This window comes from the organism of the source record quoted next, unplaced genomic scaffold, assembly GCF_019419815.1.
Source record: "Pyrus x bretschneideri cultivar Hongxiangsu unplaced genomic scaffold, Pyrus_bretschneideri_v1 Contig119, whole genome shotgun sequence".
NCBI lineage: Eukaryota > Viridiplantae > Streptophyta > Magnoliopsida > Rosales > Rosaceae > Pyrus > Pyrus x bretschneideri.
In genome coordinates, this window is record NW_025999412.1 from 264059 (window position 1) to 278366 (window position 14308).

Genomic DNA, 14308 nt, shown 5'->3' on the forward strand with positions numbered 1-14308 from the left:
CCATAAATGTGAACCACCTCAAAACACCAAGCTCGATGAATTTACTCTACATCAAATTTAATTTCAAATTTCTGAAGTGGTTAAATGGTACGAGGCCATAACAAGCTTCAAATGACATGAAATCACATCAAATACTAAATGGCACGAAGTCGTATTAAATTTCGATGGCACAAAGCCGTATCAAGTATCCCAATGGCACGAAGCCGTATTAAGTATCAAAGAGCATGAAGCTACGTATTGCTCCAATGGCTCAAATTCCTCACCCGCACTTCACAAGGCATCAAACTCCAACAAATACATAAGGAACTACGAGTGACTTAATCCCTCAACGAGGGTACGTAGGCAATCTAGGGCTCTACCTAGATGCAGTCAAATCTCCAAGTTACAATTTATTCATATTAGAATCAAAGGGTATTCCTTTCCCAAAAGAAGGGTTGTAATTAATAGGCGCGTAGCCTAGAATAGGTCGAACTCAAATTAGTAAAACCCTCTTCAAAAAAAATGAACGAGGGTGAAATTGTGTCGAGTGAATTATTTGTTTACATATTGTGTGCAATTTTTGCTCAACACATAGGTTTCGATTCATGGAATAATTCGAATCTTATTAGAAAACCAAACTGATTCTTGGCAATTTTAATTTAACCAGGACTCGACCAAGCTATGCCTGAGTCTGACCCTTTAAGAGTTATACTTCCATTAGGACTTGATCAAATTAATGCTCTTCCGAGCTGGGAGCCAACTGGCCTAAAGAATCATTATTCGGCGAAAATCGTGGCCTTTCAACTTGGTTATCCCTTTTGCCACTTAGTACTATAGTTCAGTGATATTCTTCTTCACTTACAAATGAGAGGTGTTAGGTTTGATTCTCACCAAAAGCGAATTTGAACCATATTATTCCTAACTCATTATGAGGCTAAACTCATCCCTTAATGTAAATAATACTATTTGTTTAAAATAAAATAAAATTTAAAAACAAAAAAACAAAAACTCAGTTTTCCACTCTCGGTCCAAACCCTATATGTCATGCCCAAGCGCCCAGATGGGGAAACTCTTTGCTTGAACTGCGACAAGAGAATCCGTTACAATTTTCCATGGCTTACTGTTACAGTACAGATGAATCAAAATGGTTAAGAGCCACCATAACCTTTGCGCTTGTAGCGCTCTCCGCCTCCACCGCCTTTTCTTGTAATTTCTCTTTCTTGTAATTCATCTTACTGCATTGCATTTGGGTTCTTGTAATTTATCTTTCTTTTGGTTTTTAACAGTGTATTTACACGAAGCTACGTATTGCTCCAATGGCTCAAATTCCTCGCCCGCACGAGCTAAAACTTCACAAGGCATCAAACCCCAATAAATACATAAGGAACTACGAGTGACTTGATCCCTCAATGAGCGTACGTAGGCAATCTAGGGTTCTACCTAGATGCAGTCAAATCTCCAAGTTACAATTTATTCATATTAGAATCAAAGGGTATTCCTTTCCCAAAAGAAGGGTTGTAATTAATAGGCGCATAGCGTAGAATAGGTCGAACTCAAATTAGTAAAACTGACACACCCCGACCGAGATTAGGGCATGCTAGCCGTCACGTGGAAGTGACGTAACCATGTGCACAGTGCGGAAGCTAAGAAATAATAATAAAAGTACGAATAAATAAAAACAAACCTAGCTATACACAAAGTAAATAACGTACATGTGCAAGCGTAAGTGTGAAAAACAAAGTTCAGAGCACGAAAGACCTAGTGCAGTCCGGGAGAAACAACACTAAATAAACACACCAAAAGGTGGTCTTACATTGGTAATAATCTGTCAGATAAGCTGGGAAAATCCTCTGGGGAGCCACCAAAAACGCTAGCCAAACTAGAACTTGGAGGGGCGCAAAACAGAAAGTGTGAGTGGGCAAAAACAAAGCTTTTCAAAAATCATTTCATAAACAAAGTTCTAACCTCTCGCCGTAAAACCTGTATACTTCCCAGAAAATATAATATATTCATAGATATAAATCATGCTCAGAAATATGCCACGCCAAATGCCTCAAAATAAGATGCAAGTACTCAGGTAATGCCAATCCATGCCATATAATCTGTCAACGGAGTCACCTAACGTGACCTGTACGGCTGAAACTATAGCTTAAATCTTCAACTCACTAACTACACCTGCACACGAGTCGGAACCACCTAAAGTGGTCTGTACGACAGGACTGGGTGTATAATAAGTACGCTCAAGTGCTCCGATCACGTGAAGAATGGGCGAATAATCGCAGGTCACCTACGAGTCGGAACCACCTAGAGTGGTTTGTACGACAGGACTGTGCACTTAACTTGGATCCAAGATGAGCGTGTGGTGCGGGAGGTGAACATCACGTGAAGGATTGTGCCCAACTCTAGGCGGTAGCACTAACAACGGGGGTGCAGGTTATGAGCTCTCTATGCATCTCAAATCACTACTAAACATAAACATAAACCATAACTTACTTGTCACTTACCTGTACGTCCGCAGCACCAAACATATATATATATATGTGCAACTAATAATACATAATTAAACAGCAAACATAATGCATGGCATATAAACGTATAAACGTTTCATTTCACTTTCTGGGAAAAACATAAGTATATAGGTATATACGGAAAACCAAAAGCCCACTCGCTGGTATGTAGAAGGGTTGTAACCCCCTTGCCTCGAGTGACCGTGCTCGTCCTCGGGATAGGTCTTACCTATATGCGAAACAACTATAAAAACGTAAATTTTAAAGCACATAACCAACATAATGAAATAACTTCTCATACAATGCTCAAATGAGGTGTATGAATACACCAACATGATCTACTCAACCTCACGAACATCCCTATATTTTTAAAATAATTTTTTGACACCGCACGCGCCCCTATGCGTCGGCCAAGGCACGGCCACACGCGGTGCCCATAAGCAAGCACGTGCCTGGCACACTAACGGCGTTAGTCAATGCCGTCAGGAATATTCCGTTAAGTCTAACTGATTCCATTAACGCCGTTAGGAATATTCCGTCCAAACTGACGGAATATTCCGTCATTTTCTCCGGCCAAACTCCGGCGCCAGAAAACCGGGAAAATTTCAAAACTTGATATCTTCTTCGTTTTTCATCCAAATTTCACAAAATTGGTATCAAAATGAAGCTTACAACAAGAGGAACAAATTCGTACCACTTTAAAGCACTAAAACCAACGGAATCTCGCCAGGAAAACACCACCAACTCCGGCCAAACCTACAACTCACGATCCCTACGTCCAAAACCTTCAAACGAACCACCCCGAGCCTCCTAAGGACCTCACCAAACTTCCTACAAGCTTGAAATTCCCAAAAACACAAGAATTAACGTGTGCATGAACAGTGACCAAATCGGGGATCTAGAGTTCGACGTGAAAACTAAGGTATCCTTACTTGAAATGGGTATGGTTGAACTCCTAAGGACTCACGAGCACAAATATGTAGTTTGTTTCCTCGATCCGTGAAGATTCCAAGGGTTTTGGGTGTTGTCTGTACGAAAAAGATAGGAAAGGGAGAGAGAGAGAGAGTCTCGGGACAGGGTAGAGAGAGAAATGAGCAGGGTATGTGTGTGGTCCAAAAATCAACCAATCAAAACCCAAAAACGACCACACAACGAAACAAACATACTAGGGGCAAAACCGTCATCTCACCCCTACGGTACGAAAAGTCCGAGACGGGCTGTCACAAAAACCCTCTTCAAAAAAAATGAACGAGGATGAAATTGTGTCGAGTGAATTATTTGTTTACATATTGTGTACAATTTTTGCTCAACACATAGGTTTTGATTCATGGAATAATTCGAATCTTATTAGAAAACCAAACTGATTCTTGGCAATTTTAATTTAACCAGGACTCGACCAAGCTATGCCTGAGTCTGACCCTTTAAGAGTTTTACTTCCATTAGGACTTGATCAAATTAATGCTCTTCCGAGCTGGGAGCCAACTGGCCTAAAGAATCATTATTGGGCGAAAATCGTGGCCTTTCAACTTGGTTATCCCTTTTGCCACTTAGTACTATAGTTCAGTGATATTCCTCTTCACTTACAAATAAGAGGTGTTAGGTTCGATTCTCACCAAAAACGAATTTGAATCATATTATTCCTAACTAATTATGAGGCTAAACTCATCCTTTAATGTAAATAATACTATTTGTTTAAAATAAAATAAAATTTAAAAATAAAAAAACAAAAACTCGGTTTTCCACTCTCGGTCCAAACCCTATATGTCACGGCCAAGCGCCCAGATGGGAAAACTCTTTGGCTTTAACTGCGAGAAGAGAATCCGTTACAATTTTCCATGGCTTACTGTTACAGTACAGATGAATCAAAATGGTTAAGAGCCACCATAACCTTTGCGCTTGCAGCGCTCTCCGCCTGCACCGCCTTTTCTTGTAATTTCTCTTTCTTGTAGTTCATTTTACTGCATTGCATTTGGGTTCTTGTAATTTATCTTTCTTTTGGTTTTTAACAGTGTATTTGTTGAAAAGAAAAACAAGGGATTTGGATTCCAAGATTGGTGAGCTCCAGAAATCTCTCAAGGCCTCCTCAGACATATGTGGTGCCGAACGGCAAGGTCGAATTCGGGCTCAGCAGGTACACTCTCCAGCAGTGATTCTGCATTTAATTGAGCTGGTTTATTTCATATACATTTGTGATTGGAAATTTGATTGGTTGTTGTCCGGACAGTGCCTTAACTATTTGCCTATGTTGTTGTACTTCATTACGTAATCGTTTAGGGATTTGCCTAGATCATGATTGTGTTCATTTCAGTCCATAGGCGTATCCGGAAGTAACATTGATCGTAGCGTTCGCATTTCACATGTCATTCGCGTTTTTTCTCGGCTTGCTAATTCTTTATCATTTTGTATTTGGAGGCTTTGAGAGAAGCGCTGACGCAACCTAAGTTGGATAGTTTGGAGCTGACTTCTTACCCCATGGCACCTATTGGTGTCATCCAGTCATGCTTCTCTACCAGGTATTTTGGGTGGACCAAGTTTGGTATTCCGACTTAAAGATCTTTGTTTCTCATCACTTGACTGTATGTTCATATATCATCTGTCTATCAATATGATACAATTGCGCCCAAAGTGATTGAGTGGGTGGGTATATAGCTAGATCTGATCACTAGAATTGTTTACTCCTCATGAAGTGGTTGAAGAAATCTGATGCTAATCAAGGAACTAAAGCACAAAGAGAAAACAGACCGACCAATACTGATATCCAAATTATTTGATTTTCCAAAACCGAGGATCGAGTTAATAGGTTTCATTTGTCTTTTCCTTTGAGTAAAATGGTAGTTTTCAAAACGCTCTGTCCTTTTGATTTTAAGTATGTACAGAAATCAAATTATGCTGAAAACTTTCAGCAGTGCTAGAAAAAATTCTATTTCCTTTGGGCTTAGTAGCACCTCTCTCCTTCTATATCTAAAGGGTTGAGGTTGAGTTCTGGGTTCCATCCCCAGTGGATGTGTTGGATTTTTATCCTGTCACTTGTCGGAGCAAAAGGAGTCATATAGATAAATTAAACGTTGCAGTTGAAATTATTAGAATAAGGTTTATCGTAGAGTTAAAGTAACATTTTGCACACCTATACACACATGTGCGCAGTTTACACTGGTGCATGAATGGGATACTCAGCCACCTTTAGTTTGCGGTTGCACCTCATGCTTGGGAATGCTTGGTTTCTCAGGGCTTCAGGTCTGCTCATTTTCAAGCTATCCCATCTTTGGTTGCCAGCAGTTCGTTGCATTTGTTTGTCTATGTATTGATAAAATAAAAAGCTTTTCAAAAAGTGCATATTTGTTTGGGAAAAGTAAGAATGTGCACATTTGTTGTGCATGCAAGGTTTCTTTAATGTCACATTGATGATCTTTCACTTTTTAATTGTGCAGGAATGGGACCCCTCGACAACCTCTACTTGTTCCTCTTTCCAGGGCCTGTTTGATTTTTAATTCAGCTCGTGTTCCTCCAGCTTCGCTTGAGGGTCTTGGAGAATATTCTCACTGCTGGGTTATATATGTTTTCCATCTAAATACAAATCTGGAGAAGCTTTGGAAGGATCCGACTAAGTCAAGGTTCAAGGCCAAGGTGTGTGTGCCTCTGAGTATGGTATACAGTAGTCTTTGCCTTCGGTGATTAGTTATTCTTTTTAACTTTGTGGAAAGGTTGACTGGATGAATAGGTGAGGGTACCAAGACTAAACGGTGAAAGGAGGGGAGTCTTTGCAACACGATCTCCACACAGGCCATGCCCCATTGGACTCACTGTTGCCAAGGTAAGGTTATACTACTGCTGAGTAGATCTTTTTATAGCGACTCAAAAAAAAAAAAAAAAAATATCAACATTCTGCGTTTGACTAATACTGAACCTTGGTTGTGGAAGTGAAGTTTTTCAAGAACTATCAAAACTCAGTAATCTCTCACAATTGGAAACCCATCTAATAGCTTCGTTCTTTTTCTCTTTTTGTTCTTTCTTTTGGTTTTTCTTGAGGGAATGCTTATATCATGAATATATTGCTTGCATCAGAATATATGTCTTAGACCTATCCACCAATTACCAATTGGTTTTTGATTAAATACTCTAATTATAACATGGTATCATAGCCTTGGTTTGTAGGTACATGGTTCTAAAACTCAATCCCCATTCCCCCACTTCTTTTTTGGTTTGCAAGGTGCAGGGAAGGGCTGCACCCATATGTTGCAGGGTGGGGCTGCACCCATATTCTACAAGGTCGGGGCACCCAAATGTTTTTCTCTCTCCCTATCTACACTCAGGATGGGGCTACACGTGAGGAAGGGCACCTTAATATACATTAAGCTATTGGGTCTAGTCGTTCTCTAACATCGTATTATAGTTATGCATCCTATGTGTTAGGCCAACTATTTTACATTTTTAACTTTATTCTTTACTCTCCAAGTTCCTTTCCAGCATTTAGAGAAGTGGTCTGAAGTATGTGGCATAATGTATTAGGCGTTGGGTTTTTTCAGCCCATGATGATTTGTCCCGAGTCTATTAGGAATTATAGTTCTAGAGGATTAAATTGTTTACCCAGTTGAAGTTGTTTTCCCAATTGGAGTTGTTTCAAATTGAAGTTGTTTACCCAATTGAAGTTGTTTTCCCATTTGGAGTTGTTTTCCCAATTGGAGTTGTTTACCCATTTTAAGTTGTTTTCCCAATTGGAGTTGGTTTCTCAATTGGAGAAGGATTCATAACTAAATTCCATTTAGGATTAGTAATGCTTATTGAGGAAGACCTTTCCTATATCTATATCAACAGGCTATTGCACTGGTTTTGAATTGGAGCAAAATAATAAGTTGTATACCACTCAAGGAGTTAGAGTGTGAGAATATTGTGTGGGCAAAGTATGTGCGAGAGAAAAGAAAGAGATAAGCGTATTTCTTGTTCTTGTTTTTTCAGGTTTTTTGTCAAGTCTTAATCCTAGAGACTTGGCAAGATTATCCGTTGTATTCATTATTTATATAGTGAAAGACTACTGTTGTTGCCCCATGGACATAGGCACATATAGGCGAACCACATTAGTTCTTAGTGTTGTTTATCTTGGTTATTTTGTTTTCGATTTCCAAGTTTGTTCTTTTTTATTCATTCTTAAATGCGATATTCACAACATTAGGTTTAATTACTTTTTGTTGTCATACAACCATTTTAATTATTTTTACTCTATAAAACCGTTCTGTATGTGTTCTTATCTTAAAGTTAAAGTTTGACTGCATATAAAAAAAAAAAAAAAAAAAAAAAAATTGAAAATATGCTTATGAAAGAGAGAAAGTCTGGAGTCTTACAAAAATATCTATAAAACTGTTCTGTATGTGTTCTTATCTTAAAGTTAAAGTTTGACTACATATAAAAAAAAAAAAAATTGAAAATATGCTTATGAAAGAGAGAAAGTCTGGAGTCTTACAAAAATATACTGTGTAATTTAGGTGGAAGCTGTACACAGGAGTATGCTTCTACTCTCTGGTGTGGATTTGGTTGATGGGACAGTAAGTTTTACAATTTTTATCTCAACTGGCCACATCCATTTTCTTTTTGTTCTGATTTTTGTTTTTTCAAATCAAACTTACTTGGTTTAGTTTTATTGACAGCCAGTACTTGATGTCAAACCTTATCTCCCCTACAGTGACAGCATCCAAGGAGCAAGAGTGCCAAAGTGGTTAACGGTATCATTTCCATTGTCTTTCAGGAATTTGTAAATCTTTATAGATTCGTGACATACAAGATAAGAGATTGTCCATTAAACTCATCAAGAAGTTTTGGATATTAAACTTGGGAGGTTGAAAGTCAAGTGATGTGTAGTTATAAGACGTTCATACAGTATAGACTATTAGTGCATAAGCTGCAGGATACAAACTCTCCAGTTCAGTTGAGAGTTGGTTTGCAGTATGGATTCTTGTTCGGTTTGACTGATACTTGGACCAAAACCTTCAAATATCTATTATGGAAAACTGCATATGTATAAGTTGTAGATATTTCCCACCTCGACCTTGCATATTTTGAGATTGTGAATTGTTAGTATACAACTGTATAATGTGATTTCAAAGGAAAAATACCTATTTCAGAGCCTTCTTCCTATGTCAGTGTAACATGTAAGTACTCTTCTGGTAACTTATAGGATCAATTCCTTCCTTGTTTTGAATTAATATCCATTTCTTCTGCAGGGGGACAGTGTTTTAGCAGTAGCTTCTGTTAGTTTCTCGGAGGGCTTCACTTCAACACTCGCTGATTGCTGGGAAATATCAGTGAGTGGTCTTATCTTTACTTCAAACATCAAGAACCTGTTTCATATTTTTGAAGGAGACATCCTTTTAATTTGTTGTTTTGATTAATTATTCATATTTCTTTACAATTTGCATCAATAGTCTGCTTCCTAGCTCTTCATTGGTAAAAGTCAAACTCTTCACACAACACCAGAAAGAAATGTAAGCAACCTTTAAAACAAGGGTACCTGCAGTGAAAAAAAAAAAAAAAAAAAAAAAGCCCAGGAAATAAGAAGAAAACCAAAAAACAGGATTCAACAGGATGTAACTGAACGCCTTAAAGATCATTCTGTCCAAGAAAAATATAAATTGAAACCTGGAAGTCAAATGTGAAGATCTAAGAGGGAAACTGACCTCCTGATTTAAAATATGTGCCTCAACATTGGACCGACTATGCTGTATGAAAACTGTCGTACATTGTGTGCAAATTGATTGGCAACTATATATGTTTATCTTTCCTATGAAAAGAATTGTATAGTTTTTCTTCATCAATAGTACTGGTCGAACTCAGGCTCTATACGCTGAATCTAGTGGAGGATATCAAAACATCTCAGTAATTAAATTCTAAAAGATTCAACAACTCATCATCCTGTGAGATCTCATTCTGGCTGTTTTTTTGGTGCTCTGATTGCGAAACTCTGTGAGTTAGTAAATAGGTCTCCCATATGTTCTATCTCATCCTGCAAATAGCTATACCTGGGAATAATTGACATTCCTGTTAGCCGACACTTCTATCAGTTCTAGGTTCTGAACTTGCGTCCTGTTTAAAATTCCCAAAGGGGTTCTTAGCAGATCATGAATAGATTGATTCCTTCTTTCACTCCCTGGTTGTGAATGTTTAATCGATTCGTAATCTTCTGTTTTCATTGCCCTGTCCAAATTAGCTATATAAATTCCTTTGCCCTTATACTCAAATAATTAGCTATTTAAATCTCGGGTTTAGAAAATGCTATTCCTTTTCCATGAAAACAGTTCAAAAATCAACTACATTAACTGGGAAATACTTTATTCTCTCACACCTTGAAGCACCAATTCCTGTGCACTTTATTTATTCCATCTGCATCTGGTTTGTTGCAGGGAAAGAATTCACTCTATGCTTCACCAGATGAGTTCCAAAACTTGATCAAGCAGGTGCTTTCATGGGATATTCGCTCATTGTCTCAACGAAATCGACCTCATGATTCCTTCACCAAGTCAGAAAATGGGAAACAATTGAACGAATGTTCAGATTACCACCCTGGTGAAGAAGCTTCTAGCCCTGGAAGCGAACAGCCACCGCAGTCTCCCAGAGACATAATATATCACCTGACTCTAGAAGGATTGGATGTTTCATACAGACTTGATTGTGATGGCAGTGTTGTTGTAGAGAAAGTGACAGAAGCATTGAGCGTGACTAATAGTAGTCAAAAGCGATGTAATTACTCTACATGGAGAGACCATTTCGTGCCCTTTGAGAACTGATGTTGTGTTTCCACTTTTCTTTTCCTTTCCTTCTCCTTTAGCTTCTGTTTCCCCCTCTCGAGGAGCCTGATCACCACTTTCTTCCAACTTCTTGTGCCCCTGATTCCCTGGTTTCCTTCCTCCCTTCCACTTCCTTTCCACTTTTCCCCCTTTTTTCTTCCTTCTCTCCTCCTTTCCACTTTCCTTCTTCCTTCCTTCTGTGGTTTCTTCCCTTTTCCCTTTCTTTGCATCTTCTTTCCATCTTTTTCTCATTTTTCTTCCACTTTCCTCGCATTCAATCCATCTTCCACCCAATCAACCCCATGCCTCTTCGACTGCACATCTTGGTTTGGCTTCTCCATCTTTGTACCGAGATTTTTCTCGTTTCACCCAGAAGGTGCGTAGAGTTTTTGCTCGGATGTTCACAACACCACCTTCCTTGGGATTGCCTTTGATGGCATTGTTGCTAGTGGGTTGCTCTTTCCCACTAGCTTCCTTCGTTTTGGGTTTCACTTTGTTGGCCCTGTTGCTAATGGGTTGCTTCTTCCCACAAGCTTCTTCCGATGTGTGGCAGCTATAGGTGTGGTGCTTGGCGGTGTTTGGGGATTTGTGTTGGGGTTCTGTTTTCACTCTATTTTCTTCTAGTTTTGGAGCTCTATTTCGCTTGTTTTCAGGTGCATGCAGGGAACGTTTGTTTTTGTTGGTTGGTAAGTGGATTTTCGGCGATGGCGGGTTGAAGCTGCCAAGGTTTGTTTCGGTGTTTTCTTTGTTTTGGGCTCTTTAGTTGCTTCTGAGGTCCTTTAGTATGTATTTGGGCCTTTTCTTGTGTAATTATTGTGTTGGAATAAAGCAACTTTTCACCCAAAAAAAAAAAGAAAAGAACTGATATAGTGTTTCTTTGGAATAATCATTTCATGGTGGAGGTCTGAATAGATAAGGATTTGAAACTCGAATTGAGTTAAATTGCTGGCCATAAACTTCTATTCAATACAACTTGTGTTATCCTGTAATTTGTGCCACCCGAGATTCTTAGTTACACGTGACGAGGGATGTCTAACCGGTTACAATTAGCAATCGACACTTGGGCTTGTAAGGGAGTTAAGTGCCGATTTAGTTCATGTATTCTTACTTAAGTGAAAATTAGGTCTTTGAATTATTTTTTCAGTAAAATAAGTTCCTAAATTGATTAAAAATTAATAATTTCATCTGTGACAACCTGTCCTTAAAATTTCGTTTTTATTTATTTTAATCGAGGGAATTGATGAAAATACCTTAGAGGCAAGAATTTTGACTTCTATTGACCGTCGTCTAAAGGAATGTATGAAGTTGTTTCACTAAATTATAGATTTAAAGGAAAATAAACTCCCAACCATGTGGGAATTGTAAGCAATTAGAAATTAGGGAGGAAGGAGTGGATCAATCAGACAAAAGGGCAAGGGACCAATTAGATGAATAGGAGGGTAGCCAATTAAGAGGGAGGATCCCCCTCTTCCCGTGCACTCCATGAACCCAGGTATGATTCGGCAAAAATTCCGGCCAATTTCTACCATTTTTCAGTTGAATTTCACACATCCATCACCTTCAATCTAAAGCTCAACCATATCATAGTATTTTAGAATGTACAAGTATATATATGACATGGCATAAAATGCATAAATCAATTTAAAAGCGTTTTGTGGAACTATCAATGATATACATATGATAAAAGGAAAAGACCCACTCACTTGAGGTCCGCGCTACGACTCCCTAGCACGAATATTGAGACGTCACGAACGATCCTCACTTAGAACAATTATTTAGTCACGTCTCAGAACTCTTATCAATAGAACACATAACATAAAACACATCCCAATGACGTTCTAAAATGATTTGAGACTTATTGCCCAAAGTCAACTGTCGGTCAAAGATCAACGGTAGGGTCCACAACCCTATGTAACTCAATCCGAAAGATCCGCATCTTGGATTTCCAATCCGTAACTTCCAAAGATCCACATTTTGCTTCTCAAACATCATACTAAAGTTTCATTATGATCTAACAATTGGATGTCCACCAATTGCCAATTCAAGTGGCGGTCAACATTTTATTTTACGCACTTACAAATCCAATTCAGGAAGATCCGTATGTTAGATTCCCAATCTATAAGTTTCTAATATCCTCAAATATTACAGACTATGATATATTAAAGTTTGGTGACGATCCAATAGTCGGATTGTCAATTCACTTAATGTTCAAGTAGCGGTCTTTATCAAAACTATGCTCAAACGATGAGATTTCATCAATCGGACTTCACCTATGGAATTAGGGTGTCAAACTTAGCTTAGAAAGGTCAGGGGGTGACTCGGCTCACGCACCGCCGCACACGGCGGTCAGCCGTCTCGATTCGCCGGAAAATTCAACTATCTCCAAAAATTCTCAAATTTTACAAAAATGAAGATCTCAAAGAGTAGAGCAAGTTTTATACCTGTGACCAAGTCTAACTTGGCCGGGAAAGGCTCCAATTTACTCAAACCTGCCGGAACCCTAAAATGTGTGAACTTCGATTTTCCTTCCTCAGTGTTCCAACGTCTCTACCACTGGTTGGGTGTTGTTCTTGGGTCCAAGGAAAGTTGATTAAGGGTAGTTTTAGGTGGTGGAACTCGCCAAAATGGAGGAATTGCCGTCGAGCACCTCTGGTGCTCTGGTGAAATTCCTTGCGGGTTAGGACCTAAAAACCCTTAAATTTGGATTGAGATGGTAAAGGGAAGGTGGTGGAGTAGATTGTAGGTGATGGATGTGTGAAATTCAACTAAAAAATGGTAGAAATTGGTCGAAATTTTGGCCGGATCATACCTGGGTTCATGGAGTACGGGAAGAGGGGGATCCTCCCTCTTGATTGGTTGCCCTCCTATTCATCTAATTGGTCCCTTGCCCTTTTGTCTGATTGGTCCACTCCTTCCTCCCTAATTTCTAATTGGTTACAATTCCCACATGGTGGGAGTTTACTTTCCTTTAAATCTATAATTTAGTGAAACAACTTCAAATGTCAATAACTATATCGTTATAATCTGGACTTGCGAACGGCTTTCGCCTATGCGTTCGTACCAACGAGTGTTACACAAATACGCCAAAAGAATAAGTCATACGTTCCTCTAGATAATGGTCAACAGAAGTTAAAATCTTTGCCTCTAGTGCATTTTCGTCAATTCCCTCGATTAAAATAAATAAAAACGAAATTTTAAGGACGGGTTGCCTAATCTACCCACCTTAAAAAAATTTCGTCCCCAAAATTTTGAAATCATTTGCTAAACATAATGTACTCTAGAAGATAGGAAAATGTCTATATATGTATATAATAACATAAAGTTATTGTACTAGAATTAAAACTAAACATAGACTATTTTTCACCTACGCACTTGTTGCGTTACGTACCCTGAAAATGAACATGTAGTATCTTTGGGTCGAACCCAGACAATAAATAACTAACTAACTAAGTAAATACAAATGCTAACATAGAATGACTTACTTGTCTATTTGCTTAACGAACCCAACGAATAAGTCATTGATATTACGGTCTGCAAACCGCAATACCAACAACCTACTGTTGTCTCAATAAGCAAGTAACAAATTCCTGAGGGTGTAATATTACCATCTTGCCCCTCACTGGGAAATATACATACATCGTTGATCCAAGTCTCAATCGTGCTCACGCACTACCCTCACGGGTAACATTAATAATAATCATAATTTTTCTATATCATAATCTCGATCATCCAAATACCTGTTCACAATACTCATTTTTCAAACATGTCCAGTGCGTAAAATCTCTATACTAAGGCTCAGACAATACCATAGCCAAATCAGAAATGTAACTATAGCTACACATAACTCTAACCAAGGTGAGTGCTTGCCATGACTGGCTAAAACTGTAAAATATTCAAAAACAATATGTCCTTCAATGTCTGGATAGTTCGTTCAGACTAACCATTAGCCTGAGGGTGAAATGTGATACGTGACAAAGTTTAATACATACGACCCTCAAGAAAGCTTACCAAGACTCGGAAATGAAACATGTGTCACGGTGATATATAGTA

At 38.6% G+C, this 14308-nt stretch overlaps 1 protein-coding gene across 3 annotated transcripts; it reads left to right on the plus strand.

Moving 5' to 3' along the window:
- Window positions 1-1067: 1067 nt before the first annotated feature.
- Window positions 1068-10720, plus strand: LOC125474079 (tRNA (adenine(37)-N6)-methyltransferase). 3 transcript variants are annotated; one of them, XM_048577508.1, is made up of 9 exons: window positions 1068-1185; window positions 4496-4617; window positions 4899-4999; window positions 5915-6110; window positions 6205-6297; window positions 7964-8023; window positions 8126-8200; window positions 8699-8779; window positions 9875-10720. In XM_048577508.1, exons 1-9 carry the CDS (start codon window positions 1092-1094, stop codon window positions 10256-10258), a joined length of 1206 nt encoding a protein of 401 aa, XP_048433465.1. In that variant the 5' UTR covers window positions 1068-1091; the 3' UTR covers window positions 10259-10720. The 3 variants fall into 3 exon arrangements, with proteins under 3 accessions (XP_048433465.1, XP_048433464.1, XP_048433466.1); XM_048577507.1 differs by lacking the exon at window positions 1068-1185 and adding an exon at window positions 4225-4415; XM_048577509.1 differs by lacking the exon at window positions 1068-1185 and adding an exon at window positions 4230-4415 and having other exon boundaries at window positions 4512-4617.
- Window positions 10721-14308: the final 3588 nt, after the last annotated feature.